The sequence below is a fragment of the Lissotriton helveticus genome, chromosome 10, assembly GCF_964261635.1.
Source record: "Lissotriton helveticus chromosome 10, aLisHel1.1, whole genome shotgun sequence".
Classification (NCBI taxonomy): domain Eukaryota; kingdom Metazoa; phylum Chordata; class Amphibia; order Caudata; family Salamandridae; genus Lissotriton; species Lissotriton helveticus.
The window spans coordinates 592,339,745-592,360,077 of NC_136071.1; the positions used below are offsets into that span (position 1 = coordinate 592,339,745).

Here is a 20,333-nt window from a genome sequence, read left to right on the forward strand (position 1 = left end):
ATAATTGACATTTTAACATATGCATTATGGATTAAAAACTGCAACATAAGGTCACTATGACATACACATATAAGTCTCTGTTATATGTTGTATGTCCTATTATTTAGATTTGCAATTTGATAGTTATTTGAAGGTCAACTCTATATTGGATATTTGGTGTATGCTTGCATCATGATGACAGAAGCTTACACCACATTTTCATTGGACATGAACTCGTCTATGATGAACATGCATATAAGACTGCATACATAACGTAAGCCTTGTAACAAGGCTACAGGATACAACTGCATATGCATCACAATATAAATTTAGTAAGTGATCATAATTGTTACTGATGCAAGTTTCGGAAAAATCAACAGACTACTTGAAAAATCAGAATGGGTAAGTAAAAGGCCAACAAATAAAAAAAGCAACTTTAAGTTCACATACCTCCTATTACTGTAGCCACTTAGTCGACCGTCCTCCATATTGAGCAGCAAGTAAGCGACGCCTTGCAACATGAGGTTCATGGTGAAGAATCGAGTTGGAAAGGGAGGTATGGTAAGCTTAGCCCATTTATATGTGAGAATCTGCCAGGTCAGGAGTGGAGTTTCAACCATGCGTATGCCGACGGTAAGCAACATTGTAATAAGGCCGGCAGAGTTGTGACTTAAAATTCCTCCTTCAGCCGCTTTTTGGCTACTTCTCCGTCCGCATGCAACGGAGATGGTGGAGGGTAGATGCAGTTATGTCTATCATACTACCAACATGTAAATCAGATGGGCAAACAGTTCCAATGGCGAACGGATGGACCATTGATTTTCGACAGCCTGGTCGCATCCACCAAGGTATAAATCAGACTATAAGTTAGGAACATTATCAACACTAGGCTTCCCTCCCAGATAAAACTATATGTTAACCACTGAATAGACTTATAGTTCACCCCCAAAGTATTGAAGACAGAGTTGTCCTCTTGAAGAATAATAAAACTAATTGGAATTGGGATTATTTAAAGCTTTTATTACCAAAATGAAGTTTAGATCCGGAGTTCTGTCTTAATCATAGTTTATGGAGTTTCCCTATATTCCTAGATCTGTGACCTGGCTTAGTGTTTCCATGCATACTTCCAGTATTCCTTCACACCTGATAGGTGGAGCTAAAATGAATGTTATGCTTTCTTGTGAGTTATCTTTCACAATGTTTTCCTCTAGACATTAAAGGCTGGATGAATGTTGGCCACTACGGTTTCTCAAAATATCCCAACAGGGGCGAGAGTCCCAATTTTAACTTCAAGATCCATCTGCAGAAACATCTATGAACTAACTGTATTAATCTTAGGTTTCACTAGAAATAGAGGAAGTTCATGATAGATACGTTTAATACCTTCGCTTCTTTAATAAGAATCAGTTTGGCCTATCATTGATAGGCTTCCAGTGAATTAGAGATCAAAGGAAAGGTAGACTGGCTCCTGCATAAGAAAACTACTACATTTAGGAGGAGCATCAGAATCCCTATTTGCTAGTTCCTGATCTTGACCACATTCTGCTATTCAAATTTGGTCTTGCCAAAAGTGGCTGCTGCCCAAAACATTGTTGCTCTGAGTTCTTAGCATTTTTGATCATACTTTGTAATTTCCTATTGATTCCATTTCAGGTGCAAGTGTCTAGAAACAGAATGCACCTCAGTCCCAAAATACAAAACACAAATAACATTATTATTATTAATATTAGCATGATAATAATATTAATAACAATAATAACAATAATAATAACAATAATAATAATAATAATAATAATAATAATTATAATAATAATTATTATTATTATTATAGTAATAATAATAATAATAATAATAGCAATAATACCAAGTCTGCTGTTCCTATCTTCTCTAAAGATCTGCTGCATTTAAAGGTTTTTTAGTAGTACTCATTTTGCAGACGTTTTTCTTTCTCAATTTTGTTAACTTTCCTTTTTTTCTTTATTGACATTTTGCCTATAATAATACTACCGAACAGTTGAAAATAAACACACCAATGAACAATAACCAATGATTACCACCGTTGTACATTTGCAAACATTTTAATAAAATACTTTGCTTGGAACTGTAATGTAATACACTTGACCCTCTTGCATTGCATATCTTACCATCCAATGTCTTTTCTCGACGTTTAACTCTTCGAGGAATGTGATGTTTTTCTCGGTCACTCTTAACATTTGATTCTTCTAGAAAACATAGTACAAACAAAAGGGTTCATTAATAGCACAAACTGGTAATTAAAACAAAGATTATCTTTTCCAACTGCTCCCTCTCTTTCAACCACAAGCAGCATTCCTATCATTCAAAGTTCAGTCAAAAATACTAAAGGAAATAGGAGAGAAATATGAAAAACAGTGACAAAGGGAGAAAGCAGGTATGAAAACCAGGAAGAATGAAATAAAAAGAAACAGAGTGGCTGGTCGTGGATTAAAGAGGCATCAGGTGGAATCAAGACTACACAACCTTGCATTTCGACACCCCAACCATTGATAGTGCTGGCGACTGGCTTCTGAGCAAAACGTCAGCCCCTGCCTGGTTCTTATTATTTTACAAAAAAACACGGATTGCAGGTTTCACATGTGATTTGCATAGAATCATGCCTGCTTAACAATTGCATGCCAAATAAAGCCTCACATCCAAAACGCTCATGAGATATCTGCTTCACAGTATGTCATTCACAGTGAATACAGCCTGTATAGTGCATGAAGCCACATCACACATCCTGTTTGATCAGTGCACGTGGAAGAGGGACATTACAGAAGGTATGGCTAGCCCAGTAACACAGATATACATGAAATTACATGTGAGCCTGTTGAAATGACATGCTAAAGAGAATTTGCACTTTCTCATTATTTTCTATAAGGAAATACGTTTTGCTGTGGAGAAATTATTCTCGTTAACTTGAAAATGGATATACCCCTGCTATTGCCAGTAGGACATCTCCAGATGTTTGTACGTTGGGAAACTACCTGAAACAGTTTTATGACTACCCTGCAACATGTGTCATCACTAACACTTGACATTAGACACATCCTACCACTCAAAGACTACCTCTGAGGAGCAACCTATGAGAGCCAATTTGCTCGATGGAAACACCTTTTTGATCAATTGACTCCAAATTCATACAACTCATGATTATGTGAATCAGTCATAGCTTGAGGGCATCATTTACAAGGTTTTAGTGCAGGACAGCGCTACAAGGAATCCTGCTGCGCTGCCCACAGGGCCGGACTATCCCCCGGTGCGCCACACGGGTGGGGGCCGGTTTTGGGCCCCTCGGGGCCGATTTTGTTACAGGGCCGTTTTTGCAGCATAGCTGCAAAATCAGCCCTGTAACAAAATCGTCCGCAAATCGGGCCCGGCAAAGTGCTCGGCCGTCCCCCCTTCCGCCCCCCTCCGAGTGGGGATGGGGGGGGAGTGGGGAAGGGGGGGGCGAGCACTTTGCCAGGGCCGGTTTTGGTTCCCAGTCCGGCCCTGGCTGCCCAGCATAAAAAAAGGGCAGGTATGCGCTGTATCTATGAGATACAATCCATTTGTTCCCTTTCCCCCTGTACTGGCGCACAATGGGCAGCCATGTGCCAACGCAGGCACTCTTGCACCATGGTGCAAGGGTGCCTGTGTTGCAGGGATGATTGTTTTTGTGCAGCTTCAAGAGGCGGAGGCCCGGGAAGGCAGCGGTGAACTAAGTAAGTAGGGCGTATTCGCATCTGCTATTAGCGCTGGCCCTGGGAGAGAGCTTTAGAAAGGTCTGCGGGTCTGAAGGCCGACCACAAGGGATGGGCCTGGTTGGAGGTGATGCAAAAAGCTATCGAAACGTGCTGCTTTCAAAGCCCCCAGGCAGTGCAAACTGGGCTCCATTGGCACCATATATTGTGGCCATGAGGCTCCCTGTTTCCCCGTCTGTGCATTGGGAAACCTATGTTGATACTTATGCCTACAAATGTGGCTGAAAGGCCCTGAAGCCGTGCTGAAAGAACGGGTTTTGCTGAAAGAACCTGGCCTGGGCCATGGGGACAAGAGATTGCCGTCCCTTGCCTCCCCGCGTGCTTACCATTAGGAATCCTGACTACTGAGAGCTGTTACTATGCCATCTACATGTGAAACTGAAGACTGCATAATAGACAGGTGAACCCACCATTGGCACCAGCCGCTTGGGATTTGCAGATTGCTACACTGTCTGGCCTTCACTTGCAATCCAGCCCTGTGTCCCAGGTGGGAAATTGGCCTGCTAGTTTCCCCACTGCTGTCTTCCCATGGTGGGGTGGGGCCTTCTCTTATCGCCTGTGGCACACTCCTCACACAGCTTTACATTGACTGCTTATCATTTCCCGTGAGTGTACCAGCTCCACCAGACACTTAGCCCAACATTATCTTGCTGCATCGAGACTTGTCGCAGCCGGTCTGTTCATTCCCCTCAATGTCCCAGGTCAGGTTAGAGGCGGGGCCCTCGAGGTCCTGTGGACAGTTGAGCAGCCCACTTCGCCGTCCCTGGTGATTTCCTAAATCATGCCACTTTCCTATGGTACAGTCAGAGGAAAGGTGGATGCCAAGCAATCAAAACTCTCTTGTGAAAACTACAGGCAGATGAGATCAGCAGAACTAACCCCCAAGGATCTATAGGTGAGTCAGGGTGATGGTGGCTGCTCCTCTCTTAAACCAGACATTCATGCCATAATTCTGGAGCTTAAGCACTGCCTCACGGGGATTGATCACTAAATTAATCTGCAGGCCGACAGATTTGATCGTTTAATAGACAACGTTGTTTAGCACGATGAACGGCTCGATTACCTGGAGCGCCCTACCTCAGAGGATGAGGAAGAACATCAGGCGGCTGGTGTGATATTGCTCCGGATAAAAATAGCCCTGCTGGTAATCCGCAGCAAGAATGAAAAACTGGAAGTGAACGTGAAAAGAAATAATGTGTGCATCCTTGGCGTGCTGGAGTCTACGGAGATTGCCCGTATGGAGGACTATGCTGAGATGATGTTCCGCACTCTGTTTGGCAATGCACTCACTGCTGCATAGGTCAGTTAGACAGAGACCCCCGGCACACCGGTCCGACCAATCATCGCAAGACTGCTAAACTACAGTGATTGGGACACAGTCTTGCACCTCAGGAGGGATCAGAAGACCATCCACTATCAGAGCAATGAATTTCTATCTTCCTGGTCTCCACTGTTGCTATGCAGGCTGCCCGGAGAGACTTTTTGCCAATCAAATGCTTCTTGCAAAAAATGTAAGCTAATTATTCTGTCATCCACCCTGCCAAACTTTGAATTCAACATCAAAGCAAGACGCACTGATTTCCAGACCCGAAAGCTGCAGCAGACAAATTTGTCCAGCACATATTCCAAGACGTCTCTGCGTCCTTCCACAGCAGCCCCAGAGATCAAATAATCCTTACTGGTCCCCTATGGTAATGTTGTGAGATGACCTGCAGAGACACCGCCATGATATTCCAGTAAATTCTACTGTAATTTTGTTGGGCTGCTGGTAGCAGCAATTCTCCTGATGGCAGTTGTGGGGGCTGCCGGGGTGTGGTATGCTCGGCTACCACACCTCTGGTGGCCACCTGGCTACTGCAGGCTGGGAGTGTGTTGTGCCTATGGACCCCCCTGTGGGATGATTCCCTATTTGGTTTATTTTCTGATGTTCAACTTTGGGTTATATTATAGTAGGTATAGCACCGTTCGGCCAGATTGATAGGTCAAAGTGGTAGATGGAGGTCACATGGGCTGTTGAGAAAGTTGGCGGTTACTTGGCTGTTGAAAGTTTACCTGTTCCTTTCTTCCCTAACCACTCTGAGCTATGTGTCTTATTGTTTACTTATATGTCTCCTAACTGCACAGCTGGCATGTATGTCTTCACCTGGAGGTTGTAATGCAGCAAACTAAATGTATGACCTGGAATATCTTTGGACTTAATGACAGATATAAGGCACGCCAAGTGCTAGCATACCTTCAACGACATCAGATAAACATTTGCATGCTACAAGAGTTACATCTCACTGAGGGCACTAGAATGTGTCTGTGAGTGCGCTGGATCGGATAACAAAAATATAGCAAAGGGTCTGTTCACTTGAATACTAGCTGCACATTCACTTGGTATATTTTTGTTGTTTGCGAGGCTGACGACCCCTGCCTAGATTGCACGCATACGAGTTTAACTTTTGATTTCATTGTTACATGAGTTTAAAATTCGGTGTGAGCTAACTCTTCCAATTCATCTGGATCGGATAACCCTACATTTTCTGATACTTCAACTATACTCAGAGAGGGGCAATTCTCATTTACAAAGGGCTACCTTGGTGCATGCTCCGCGTCCTGTGTGACAAACAGGATAGATATGTGCTACTCTCGGGGACGCTACATGGACACCCACTCAAGCTAATCTCAGTGCATGGCCCAAATATAGACGACCCCTGTTTCTTTGCAGAAGTATGTTGACTGGCATGCACATTGGGCCCAGGGGCAATACTATGGAGAGGGGACTTCAATGAGGTCCTGGATCCCTAAGCTGACAGATCTAGTGAATCTTGCCAACCTCACCCACATGCAGCAGAGAAACTGTGCTTGCTAATGTCAGACAACCAAATTACTGACTAGTGGAGGTCACGATAAACTAATGGCGGGGAAGGAACAAGCAAAGGTACATCACATAGCACATGGTCATGTATACATTACTGTCTGAAAATGTGTGACCTAGAATACTGGTCTGCAAACATCAATCACCTCATTTGGAGCAGCATCTGCTGGATTGTGCCAATCGTGCTTTTGCTTAGTGTAGGAAACTGGCTCTATATATACTACACCAAAATGAGGTATAGTGTGTCCAGGTGACCCCAGAGGTAGGCAGAGGTTAAAGTTAGATAGAACCTTACTCTCTATTTGTGGTAGAGGGGTTGAGCAGTGAGGCAGAATCAGAGGACAATGTTAAGCATTTGATGTACACACTCAGTCAGCAAATGAATTCACACACTCAAGAACTGAACTCTAGGCCAATTGTTTTTGTATAAAAATATATACTGTTGTTTTATTTTAGAACAAGTAAGCCTGGCACAGGTAAGCATTAAATACTTTTCAGTAATAAGTTGCTGAATATAGAACAGTTTGAAAATGCAATAGAAATTGTAGTTTTATTTACAGGGGATGCAGTAGGTTACAACTCTTAGCAAATACAGTACATTGAAATGCATAGGTTTTTTTCAGTAAATTGCAGGTAAGTTACTTTTTATGTTACTTTTCTAACTCAGTGCTGGATACCATCGATTCAGCACTGGGACATTTCCTGCAAACAGGTAAGTAAATACGTTTTGGTTATTTGTGTGATTTTTAAAGAATATTTTGAGATTTCAAAACTCCACACTTAGAAAAGTTTTGGAAGAAAATTGTAAATGTTATTCTAAGGAGGAAAAACAGGTTATCGGTTCACAGGTAAGTTATCGACTGTGGGAGTTAAGGCTCTGGAGTTAGACTCAGGGGTACCTGATTAGCAGGAGCCAGGGCAAACTCAGTCACAGAACATCAGCAATTCAGCAGAAAGTGGGGGCATAACATGCAAGAAAGAGGGCACTTTCTCACATTTGGCATCTTCCATCTAGAGCTCTTTGGGATCAGGTATTTCAGGAAGACGTCCGATTGGCTATAGCAGATTATTAAGCAAAATGTAGGGCCAGTGTCATTGCAATCCACGTGTAGTAGGCCTTTAAGGCTGTCATATGGGGAATGTATGACATTGTTCTGCATTCTGTCTATCAATTGTTCTTTTTGCATGTCACCCCGAGTGGGACGGGTATGCCCAGTTGTGGGTCCTGTGCTCTCCATGCCACTGGAGTCAAGCTATCCTGGCTGATGAGGGCTGAAAGCCCGAAAAGGGTCAGAGGATGCTTGTTTGCAGTCCAGGGCGCACCTGGCCTGGCAGTTCGGGTTGGACTGTTCCCATTGGGTGCAGGGTCAAGACTGATTTGCACATTGCTGGGTCCAAACTGGAATGGCATGGTGAGCAAAAAAACAATGGATTTAGGCCCAGATATCTGTACTGGGGTGAATGTATGACATTATTCTCCATTCTGTCCATCAATTGTTCTTTTTGCATTTGTCATATGGGGAGTCTGCAATGTGAAATAGACAGGGGTACTGTGGGTGCTGCTTGGAGACCTGGCACATCATGAAGGCCAGATTCATGATTTAGAGCTTCACTACTTTGAGACTTGTTTTACATCCCCCCTCGCAGATATTAGAGACAAGTTGGGCGAATCTAAGGAAGCAGGATAGAGGTAGGCCAACAACCTAAGCAAGGAGGCATACGCTCAACAGTATGGAGAGGGTAACATGACTGGTGAGACCTTAAACAATTTCCTTTGTAAGCCTTGGCCCAGTGATTACATAGTGAGCTAGAAGATGACCATCAGAGCAAGCCAAAGTGTTAGAAGGTTTGGTCATGGGTTGAAATTCAAGGTGCTAACTAGATGTTCAGCGCTTAATCACTAGAAAACTGCATTGAGCAAAAAGGGTTAAATAAGCATTATAATATGGCTGCCATTTGGTTTGGACTGTCTTCCTTTAATGTTGGCAGTGGCGCAAGCTCCTCTCCGTGTACTTCAATTTAGACTTCGAGGGGACTAGTGTCTTTTCAATGGTCTCCTTTATGAAAGTTCCTGCTTGTAGGAGGAGCAGCTAGGGCTCACGTCATTAGTCATAGTGAAGGAGCTGTGTTGTTCACCAGTGCATCTCCCGTCTTGTCAAGTCTGAATCAACAGCGATGGTGACCAGCATCTCTTGGTAGAAACCTGAAGGCGCACTGCTTCACGGCTATTCAGAGGAGAATGTTGACATTCTGAGAAGAGTGTTACAGGTGATTATTCAACACAGCAACAAAGTCAGTAAGTGAACCACATCTTTGGTACATAAAAGTAGCAGTGATTTTTCAGGTCCCCTTTTATTATCCCTTCAGGTGTTTTCTCCTTTTCCTTTCCTCCCCTCGCCTTTCCCTCCCCTGTCACTTTTATCACTAGCGCTTACTGCTGAAGGATTTCAAGTAAACTTTGAAACTGGCAATTTCAATATGTTTATCTATTCACCTAGCAAGAAAAAACGTTGTTTGGGTTGCCAGTAAAATTCTTAGGAAATGAAGTTGCACTATCAGATGAACTGAGAGCTGAACTTTATATGCAATTCAGAATTCCTCATTATCAGAAACAGTATTTCGAAATCCAGAACAGTTATAGTCACTAGGGAGTCTTGAATAATTGTTCAGGGTTACAATTCTTACTGTATATTAAGTCTGCTTACAGTACTGATCAGAAGGAAAAGTTATCAGAAGAGAGGCGAATCACTCCAATATGCTGGGCATGTAAAATAATGCCAAATAAACAAAAGTGGTACTCCTATAGATACATTGCATATTGGTATTGGATGTTTTCTCCATATGTCTGAGCATTTGGTACTTTCTCAAGTGGAAATAGCTAGTTACAAAACATTGCAAGGAAGAAACAGTGACGGTAGCAGAGAGTCCAGTCATGAGAGCACCACAGTGAAGCAGGAGTTGTCTCTTTTCTTGCCCAATCCCTTTCACCCATATTGGTGAAACCTGGCTGGAATCCTAAGTGGCTGTTAGAGTGGGAGGGCATTGGGAGTTTATGTTCATTCTGCTCCTGTGCAAAGCACCTGACAGATTGAAGTGCTTCCACTGTTCTACCTTAGCAGAACGGTGGAAGGTTTAGTTTAAAAGCTCTGCATGAGATATTAGAGGTAATTCAGAGAGAACTGATAGTGGTGTGAGAGGAAAATAAGAATCTGTGACAAGACCAATCCCCCCATCCCCAAGCTCACTCGAGATTGGAAAAACATCGACATACCCCTCCTCACAACCACCCTCTCCAACTCCCTCGAGGAACATAATCCCGACCCCGAAATAGCATCCAACAACTATCTTAACCGGCTACACTCTGCCTTCAGCTTTCTTGCACCTCCTAAGTTGACTTGCTGCAACCGAATCACTCCATCTGCCCCCTGGTTCACGTAGTCCCTCAGGTTGCAGAGACAACATTGCAGAAACCTGGAGAGACACTGGCGCAAGCACTACAACCCGCGTGAGAAACAAACCTATAAGAACGCTTTGGCCATATACAAACGCCTCATCATCTCAGAAAAGAGCAACTTCTACTTAACTCAAATTGAATCTGCCAACAACTCTCCTAAACAGTTGTTCCAAAAAGCTTTCCAACCCCCCTTGCCCACCTTCAGGCACCTCACAGGTCCTCTGCGATTCCCTTGCCAACTTCTTTGCGGACAAAGTCACCACCATTTTTTCTGCTTTCGCTTCTCACTCCCAGCCAAACCGGACCATTCCTAACCACCACTACACCATCGGGACCCCCACCTTTTCAAACTTCCAGCAGGTCCCCCCTAAGCTCATCTCTCAACTAATCTCCTCCATTAAATCAGGATCCCCTTTGGACCCTTGCCCACCGTCCATCCTTAAACTCATTCCTGACGCTATAACCCTCCCTCTCACTAATATCTGCAATACTATATTCCTCACAGGCTCCTACCCCTCCGTCTGGAAAAATGCAGTCATCAAACCCCTTCTGAGAAAACCCTCCCTGGATCCCACTGCCTCATCTAGCTACAGACCCATTGCCTGTCTCCCATTCCCATTCAAAATCTTCGAAACTCTAATGAACAGACAACTATCCGAGTTCATCAACTTAAATCATCTCCTGGACGATACTCAATTCGGATGCAGACAGGGTCATGGTACGGAAACTGCCCTTATAAAGGCAGCCGACGAGATCAGGATGACCCTAGATCAAGGCGGCGCAGCAGTCCTGATACTTCTCGACTTGTCCGCTGCCTTTGACACGGTCGATCATGCCATCCTGATCGACCGTGTCTCAGCAATGGGTATCAATCATACAGCCAGAGATCTCCTAGCCTCTTTCCTCAACAATCGGACCCAATCAGTAAAACTGGGCTCCTTCTATTCACCTGTTTTCACCCTCCCATGCGGAGTGCCTCAGGGGTCCTCGCTGAGTCCCACCTTATTCAACATTTATGTCTCGGACTTGGCGAGGGTAATTAAATCTCATGGCCTAAGTTTAACTTCCTACGCTGACGACACTCAGCTGGTACTATCAGTACGCAAGGACGGGGAAGCAGTTGCTGCCAGTTTCCAGGAGGGAATGCTAGCCATTAGCTCCTGGATGACAAGCAACTGTTTAAAACTAAACTCCGATAAGACGGAGGTTATGACCTTTGGCAACCTATCTCCAGGATGGTCCCCTACCTGGTGGCCCACCGAGATGGGCTCTCCTCCACAACCTGTCACCAAGGTGAGAAATCTTGGGGTCCTGTATGACGATAAGCTTCCCTTCAATCATCACGCAAATGCGATTGTCTCCACCTCCTTCTTCACCCTTAGAAAAATCAAGAAGCTACTCCCATACCTCCCACCCACGGCCGGCAAAACTCTGATCACCTTATTAATCCTTTCCAGAACCGACTACTGTAACGCCCTCCTCCTCAATGCCCAAGAAAAGGTCCTCAACAAGCTCCAGTTGGTGCAGAACGCCGCGGCAAGAATCCTACTCGGTATCCCCAAGTTCAAATCCATCACCCCGTTCATCCGCCTTCTCCATTGGCTGCCCATCAGAAGCCGCACCAAGCTCATTGCCTTATGTATCGCTTACAAAGCCATCAACAACTCTGGCCCTCAGTTCCTAAAAAAGGCCTTCCGCCTAAACGCACCCAGCAGATCTCTACGCTCCTCCTCAGCATGCCTCCTACCTGTCCAAAGAACGAAGAAAGCCACCTGGGGAGACAGGTGCTTCGTAGTCTCCATGGCCAGACTCTGGAACTCCCTCCCTCTCATAATTAAAACCAGTCCCAGCCTTATCTCCTTCAGGAAACAACTGAAAACGTGGCTGTTCAACCAATAATCCCTAGCGTCTCCCTGTCTAAAATCTATAATCCTTAAGCGCCGAGACACCCTTGGGTATTTGCGCGCTATACAAATCGCCCAAACATAAACATAAACATAAATATCACTTCACATCAAGAAACGAATATGTTAACCCTTAAGGTAAATGGGTTGGTCACAGGGCCCGCTCCTTTGCCCCAGACAGAACCTTCCACTTTCTCACACAAGCAACTTCAATGGGTAGTTACAAAAGTCTTTCAGACAGTATCTCCACTTATTCAATTTGCCCATCCGGAAAGTTTCAGTGGAGACCATCAGAAAGACAAAATGTTTCTCACACAATGTTTCTTACATTTCACGTGTCGCCCAACACTGTTTCCAGATGCTCAGACCAGGGAGGCCTTTGTTCTGTCATATTTGAGGAGGGATGCAGCACACTGGTCCATTCCTTTGGTTGCTAGGGACAGGAGAAAACCATCTCAGACAATGATAATGAACTATTGGAACTCTGTCCGGGGAACAGAGAGCTGGTGGCCTATCTTGCTCATTTCAACAGGTAAATAGTTGAAATGAATCGGCCAGTAAAAAAAAAAAGAGGGCACCACGTTTTTTAATAGAGGGCTGCATGATGAATTAAATGACACCTATGCCAAGATTCCTAATAAACTACTGAACTTTCTGTTCTTGTAGATTTGGTGCTAGAAATTGACTTCTGATGGTCTGAGCGCAAGGTCGAGAAGAAAAATAATTCTGGAAGAAGCCTTCAAAGTTTAACCAAGCAAAACCTGAGGTGGTAAACAGTTCAGAAGCATCTCCTGAAATTGAACCAATACAAATAGGAATGCTTCAGGGCCACTTGACAAAAGAAGCAAAAGACAGGAGAATCTGTACATTTACTGTGGACGTTAAGGGCATTTATTCAAGGAATGCCCTAAAAAACTAAAAGGATCTTTGAAGGGAAACGACAAGAGTCATCAGTAGACTGGGTCGCTCTGCTGTTGAAGGATACTAAGATAATGCCTGACTCTCATCTTATTGTGAATTCCCTACAGAAGGTCGCCCCTCATCTAGTCCTGCTTTTGACCATCAAATTTCACGATAAAGACATTCCAGGGGCTGTAATAATGATTGATTTCAGAGTCACTGGCAATTCCTGTGATATGAAGTATGTTTACAAAATTAGAGTAAGTGCCATTCTTAAGGAAAAGAGTGAAACAGTGTGGGCAGTAGATGGAACCAACTTGTCTTCAGGCCCCATCACAATTCATACTTAACTCATGGAACTAATCAAATCTGATGAACATCGAGAAATCATCCAGTTCAATCTTATTGTTGCCCCACAATTCCAGATTATTTTACGTTTACCTTGGATGACCGAGCACAACCCAATTATACACTGGGAGAACTGAACTGTGGAGATGAGGTCCAGTTGATCCAGTTACTGCTTAATACTCAAGCAGAAGTTTTAACAGAGGCCAGGTCTTCTCAGGCATCTTTATTATTTTTTGGAATACAGTCAATTTGCATTATTAATACTACAGAGATGTCCCTCACTATGCGGAACAGAGAGACATCCATCACATCAGCTGTATGATTGTACAATTGACCTTGAATTGGAAGCTGTTCTTCCATGTAGTCAACTTCATGCTTTAATTGAAGCAGAAACAATTATATTTAAAGGAAAATCTAGACAGATACTAATCCAATTGGTTTATTTGACCTTCTCAATCCCTGATATCCTCTCCATCATGTTTCATCCCAAAAAGAGGAGGAACCTTGAGAATCTGCTTTAACTATATAGCTTTAAATCAAGTAACAATAAAAACCCATTATCTTTGTCTTTGATTTCTGTGCCGCTCGACTAGGTCAAAGCTTAGATTTATACATAGCTGAACCTACGATGAGCTTATCACTTCCTCAGAGCAAAAGAAGTGTCAGGTTTCCGCCGTGTATGGTCGCTGTCCGCCTTTTGCGGGACACACGGACGACCGCACGGAACAAACTACAGATCCCAGAAGGCCGGGAGACGACGTCACGTTCCAAACGTCAGTCACGCACAATCCCGGAAATAAGACACAGCCTTACTAACTCGCGGTGCCGATAATTAATGCCAAGACTTCGAACTGGTCGGTATGAAGAGGTAGCGGTAAGCTCCTGTTGGAGAAGCATTATCTGGCTTTGTCCCTTTTCACCCCGTGTTGGGTCGGGTGAAAGAAGTTGGATTTGAATGTTTAGTGCATGCGGCTGTGTGCATAAACAAAGAACCTTGGTACGACCCTGTGATTTAACAGGGGTTTTACTCCTCTCCCTGTTGGACTAGACGCCAGTCTGCGTTCTCATTGCGAGGAGAGGTTTATTTACGGTCTAATCAGATCGGAACAGTACTTTCATTTCCACAGACATAACGTATGATATTGATCTAAATACGGAAATCGGAACAGTGTAACCAGACTTTGTTTGTGGAAAGAGATATCGTGTTTTCTTACTACAGGGGTGTCAAGAATCAGATACCTTCCCCAATTGGATAAACTAAATCCTTGGCAGGAAACTGTGATAAAAGGGTGATTTAACCTAGCCTGCCGTATTTTCCTTTGTGATTCTTTTTTGTTACATCATTATCCTATACTTTGTATTTGAATACACAGGGGAGACGAAACGTGGGTATGTGATCATGGGGATTGTTCTAGCCTAAAGAAGAACACTATATTCGAGTGGTAGGTAGTTTGATATGAGGAATTAACATAGTCTCATATGAGATAATATGCTTATTGTGTTCTTATATGCTTGTTGTTGCAGTTGGCTTCCATCTCCGATCTCGGCACTCATCATTCCTCCCTAAATACAAAGACTCTTATAATTTCCTTTTCAGGTAGGGGCACAGAAAATTGTTGTGAATAGTAGAAAGGATTGTAGAATTATTCCCTTGTGGGGTTTTGGGGGGGTGTTTTCTAAATCATTGTTATTGTCGTTTCAGATCTCCCTCCCCGCTGTCCCCTTCCTTTCCCGCCCTCACGGGACGATCTTGGTAGTCTGTGTTACGCATTTCAGACTCTAGGAGAGTCGTGTGGGGGAGGTTATAGGATATTCAGCACAGCCCCGAAGAGAACCAACGTCAAGCCTGACAGAATTATCGGCCCAAGATTGTTTTTCTCTTCCTGGCTGTGTTGAAGATACCATGGCCTCTATAGATGACGTGCTGGCAGCGTTGGTTTTGGTGCAGACGGAGCTAGCGGCCTCCAACAGGGAGGTGGCGGCCTCTAGAGCTGAGACTGCACAATTAAGGGCTAGAATGGACAGAATGCAGGGTAACCTTTTTGATGCTGGGTCTAGCCCTTCTCCTTCCACTTCTGTAGTGGTAGAAATGCCCACACAAATTCCCTTGGCACCTCCGGAGCACTTTTATGGGGACAACAAAAAGGTTCAGGTGTTTATGACACAGGTACTTTTACACTTTATGTGCAAGCCCAAGATGTTCGCCACCAACCAGGCTAGGGTTGCTTTTCTTATATCCTATTTAGGGGGGAGGCAGCGCAATGGGCAGTCCCTGTGGTCCAGCGAGACGATCCACTCCTTTACGATTGGGACGAGTTCAGAGCAGAATTCGATAAAACCTTTGATCGTAGAGCTGAAACATTCACCGCCGACAGGGAGCTGCTAGTCCTGAAGCAAGGCACCACAGACTTGGTAACCTACCTGAATAACTTCCGTCGTCTGGTAGCAGAGACCAACTGGCCGGAAATCAAATAATCTGCATTGTTTTATCAAGGACTAAACGATGAGATGAAGGACGTATCGGCCCATATAGATCCACAGCCTCGTTCCTGCTCTGCCCTTATCGAGCTGACCTTGCGGTTGGATCACAGAATGCGAGAGAGAAAAGGAGACACTAAGAAAAAAGAACAGCCCGTTTTGTCTTATGATAAAGGGGAACTGGGGGAGAAATCCAGTACCTCCTCGGAGTCTATGGAAATAGGAGCAGTAAGGGCTGCTTTAACGCTACACGAAAAGGAACACCGCAGAAAGTTCGGACTTTGTTTATACTGCGGTAAAAAAGGGCACTATTTGAGAGACTGCCCGGTGAAGCCTAAGCCAGAAAAGGTTAGAGCAGGACAAACTGTAGCAGGAAGCAGTGAGAAGAAGTCGGAAAACTCCAGTGCTTGAAGGCGAGTGAAGGGGACCTATCAAGCAGGAATGTCATCACTTCAGTAATACCTGGCTGTGACCATGAGGTTAATCATTTGTTTTTGGCTATGTCGTTGGTTGTTGATTCCGATGTAAAAGATATTAAGGCCATGGTGGATTCCAGTGCAACGGGATGTTTTATGGATTTTGCGGAAGCAAAAAGATTGGGGGTACGGGTTCTTGAGAAACAACAGCCAGAAATGGTGTACGCTGTGGACGGGAGTGAATTAATAGCAGGTCCCATTAAGTTCCATACCCCTGAATACAACCTCACGTATAACGGAAATCATCATGAACTATTGTCCTTCAATATAATTCAGGCACCCCAATATGGCGTTATTCTGGGGCTTCCCTGGTTACAAAAACATGAACCAACCATACATTGGTCCACCAAGACGATACGGTTGACATCAGAGTATTGTCAGACACAGTGTATACTCGACTCAGAGGGCCCCTCAAAGGTTTTGGCTTCAATCCATGGAATAGACACGGCTGCTGAAAAAGAGGTAACTTTGCCACCCTGCTATGAAGCATTCGAGGACGTATTTAGTGATGTTCAGGGAGAAGAGCTCCCACCACATAGAGCCTACGAACGCCGAATAGATCTTCTCCCAGGATCGGTGGTGCCGAATGGACGACTCTATGCACTCACGGTGCCTGAAAACGAATACTTGCGGGAATATCTGGACAAATATTTGGCCATAGGGTATATACGGCCATCAAGATCGCCTGCAGCCTCGCCGTTGTTTTTTATACCCTAGGCTAATGGAGAAAAGAGGTGTTGTATCGACTATCGAGCCCTGAATACCATCACGGTTAAAAATCAATACCCGCTGCCATTGATACCGGTGTTGTTAGAACAAGTCCGTTACGCCACCATATATACCAAGCTCGATTTGCGTGGTGCGTATCATCTTGTCCGTATTTGGCACGGCGACGAATGGAAGACGGCCTTCAAGACGCGGTATGGGCTCTTTGAATATCTGGTGATGCCCTTTGGGCTATGTAACGCCCGGCCGCCTTCCAGTTCTTTCTCAATGAGGTTCTGAGTGAATATCTTGACTGTTTCGTTGTTGTATATATAGACGACATCTTGGTATATTCCGACACCACCGAAGAACATGTGATACAAGTGAGCCAAGTACTCCAGGCATTGCGGCAGCACCGGTTGTATTGTAAAATCACGAAATGTGAATTTCACGTGACTACGGTGGAATTCTTAGGGGTGATGCTCACTCCCTCGGGTCAAGTAATGGCCGAGAGAAAGGTAAAGGCTATAAAGGAGTGGCCTCGTCCGAATACAGTAAAAGACATCCAGTGTCTATTAGGATTCGCCAATTTTTATCGGCGATTCATTCGTGGATTTTCTGCTTTGGTGACACCCTTGACCGGTCTCACATGAAAAAACGTTCTGTTTGCTTGGGATTCAAAAGCACAAGGAGCGTTTGATGGGTTGAAGGAAGCTTTTTCCACGGCGCCCGTTCTGACTCATGCCAATCCCGACCTACCTTTTGTGGTGGAGGCTGATGCCTCTGAAGTAGCCTTAGGGGCGGTATTATCACAGAGGGAGGAATCCACCGGTTTGTTACACCCCATTGCCTTCATGTCAAGAAAACTCAGTCCCGCAGAGACGAATTATACAATCGCGGAAAAAGAATTGTTGGCCATACGTGATGCCTTTGTGGAATGGAGACATTGGCTGCTGGGTGCTACTCATCGGGTGACGGTCTATACGGACCACCGGAATCTTCAGTTTTTACGTGCTGCCCGTCACCTTACACCTAGACAGCTGCGCTGGATGTTATTCTTTGAGGAATATCAATTCATTGTCACGTTTAGACCCGGCATAGAGAATAAAAAGGCAGATGCTTTGATGAGACAAAAGAACCCAGCAAGGCATGCTGTAACACCTAGCAGGTCCATCATCGATCCCGCCAATGTTGTGGGTGTGACTCAGACGGGGGATTTTTTGCAAGGTATACGCAAGGGTATACAAACCTGTGTGTGGAAAACATGGCTCCGACATCATCCGGAGTGGAGGATGAGACACGGTGTGCCTATGAGGGGATCTCAAGTTCTTGTACCCACAAAGACTCTGCAAAAAACAGTATTTACTTGGTGTCATGAAGCACCATGTGCTGGTCATATGGGATCGGTAAAGACACTTGAAAAAGCCTTGAGGAAGTTCTGGTGGCCTTCGATAAGGTTTGACTTGGCGCAATGGGGAAAAAAGTGCATGAAATGCGCCCAAATGAAATCCGACCATCAACGACCACAGGGACTTTTGCAACCTTTGCCTACCCCCGAAGCGCCATGGGAGAGGTTTTCAGTCGACTTTATTGTCGGGCTCCCCAAGGATCAGGGAAAGACAACTATCCTGGTTGTGGTGGACTATCTGACCAAGATGGGGCATTTTATAGCCTGTAATCAGATCCCTACGGCTGGTTGTTTGGCACATCTCCTTTTGGAGAACGTAGTCCGGTTGCATGGCCTACCAAGGGTGATAGTGTCGGACAGGGGGGCTCAATTCACTGCTCGATTCTGGAAGACTTGGTGCTCTGCATTACAGGTGTCCCCCTCCTTGTCTACCAGCTTCCATCCCCAGACTGATGGTCAGACTGAAAGACTTAATCAGACCCTGAAGCAGTATCTGCGATGCTATGTTCAGACCAATACCGACGCGTGGGTGGATTGGTTGTGGGTGGCAGAGGTGGCATATAACAGCACGCAACATTCCTCCACGCTTCATTCTCCTATTTTCTGTACTTATGGTCACCATCCTAGAGTCAGTCCCTTGTTGCTCCCGAGCGACAATGTAAAACTGCCAGACGTCGGGGCCAGGTTGTTGCGCATACGCGGATACTCTCGGAAACGCGCAAGAATCTTGTTCATGCCAAGAGAACGTACAAGGCACAGGCAGATAAACACCGCAGGCCTTGCCCCGTGTACAAGAAGGGGGACCTGGTGTGGTTGTCTGCCCGGAATGTTAGGTTCAGGAAACACAGTGTGTTTAATCCTAGGTTCATTGGGCCTTATCGGGTGGTGGAACATGTGAATCCTGTGTCTGTTATGTTGTGTCTGCCTGCCCATCTGCGGATCCACCCTGTTTTTCATGTGTCCCTGTTGAAGCCCTCTCTTTGTCCAGTCTGGCGGGCCCCGTCGCCTATCTGGGTTCAGCAGGACCGTGAGTATGAAGTCCGGGGGGTTCTTGACTCCAGGTGGGTGAGGGGGCGTCTGCAGTACCTGATTTCTTGGAAGGGATATGGCCAGGAGGAAAACTCGTGGCAACCTGAGCGTTTGGTTCATGCTCCTCGTTTGGTAGCGAAGTTCCATCGGCTGTTTCCCGGGAAGCCTGCTGCTGGACAGCGCCCCTTGTAAGGGGGGATGTACTGTCAGGTTCCGCTGTGTATGGTCGCTTTCCGCCTTTTGCGGGACACACGGGCGACCGCACGGAACAAACTACAGATCCCAGAAGGCCGGGAGACGACGTCACGTTCCAAACGTCAGTCACGCACAATCCCGGAAATAAGACACAGCCTTACTCACTCGCGGTGCCGATAATTAATGCCAAGACTTCGAACTGGTCGGTATGAAGAGGTAGCGGTAAGCTCCGGTTGGAGAAGCATTATCTGGCTTTGTCCCTTTTCACCCCGTGTTGGGCAGGGTGAAAGAAGTTGGATTTGAGTGTTTAGTGCATGCGGCTGTGTTCATAAACAAAGAACCTTGGTACGACCCTGTTTTACTCCTCTCCCTGTTGGACGAGACACCGGTCTGCGTTCTCACTGCGGGGAGAGGTTTATTTACGGTCTAATCAGATCGGAACAGTACTTTCATTTCCACAGACATAACGTATGATATTGATCTAAATACGGAAATCGGAACAGTGTAACCAGACTTTGTTTGTGGAAAGAGATATCGTGTTTTCTTAATACAGGGGTGTCAAGAATCAGATACCTTCTCCAATTGGATAAACTAAATCCTCTGGCAGGAAACTGTGATAAAAGGGTGATTCAACGTAGCCTGCCGTATTTTCCTTTGTGATTCTTTTTTGTTACATCATTATCCTGTACTTTGTATTTGAATACACAGGGGAGACGAAACGTGGGTACGTGATCATGGAGATTGTTCTAGCCTAAAGAAGAACACTATATTCGAGTGGTAGGTAGTTTGATATGAGGAATTAACATAGTCTCATATGAGATAATATGCTTATTGTG

General features: G+C 45.0%; 1 protein-coding gene across 1 annotated transcript in view; it reads right to left on the reverse strand.

Moving 5' to 3' along the window:
- Positions 1 to 20,333, reverse strand: part of LOC144785417 (UPF0764 protein C16orf89 homolog) — a 714,167-nt gene that overhangs the window by 38,539 nt on the left and 655,295 nt on the right. The window contains exon 7 of the mRNA XM_078664336.1: positions 2,124 to 2,201. Within this exon, the coding sequence (XP_078520462.1) occupies positions 2,124 to 2,201 (78 nt within the window). The remainder of the gene's footprint in view (positions 1 to 2,123; positions 2,202 to 20,333) is intronic.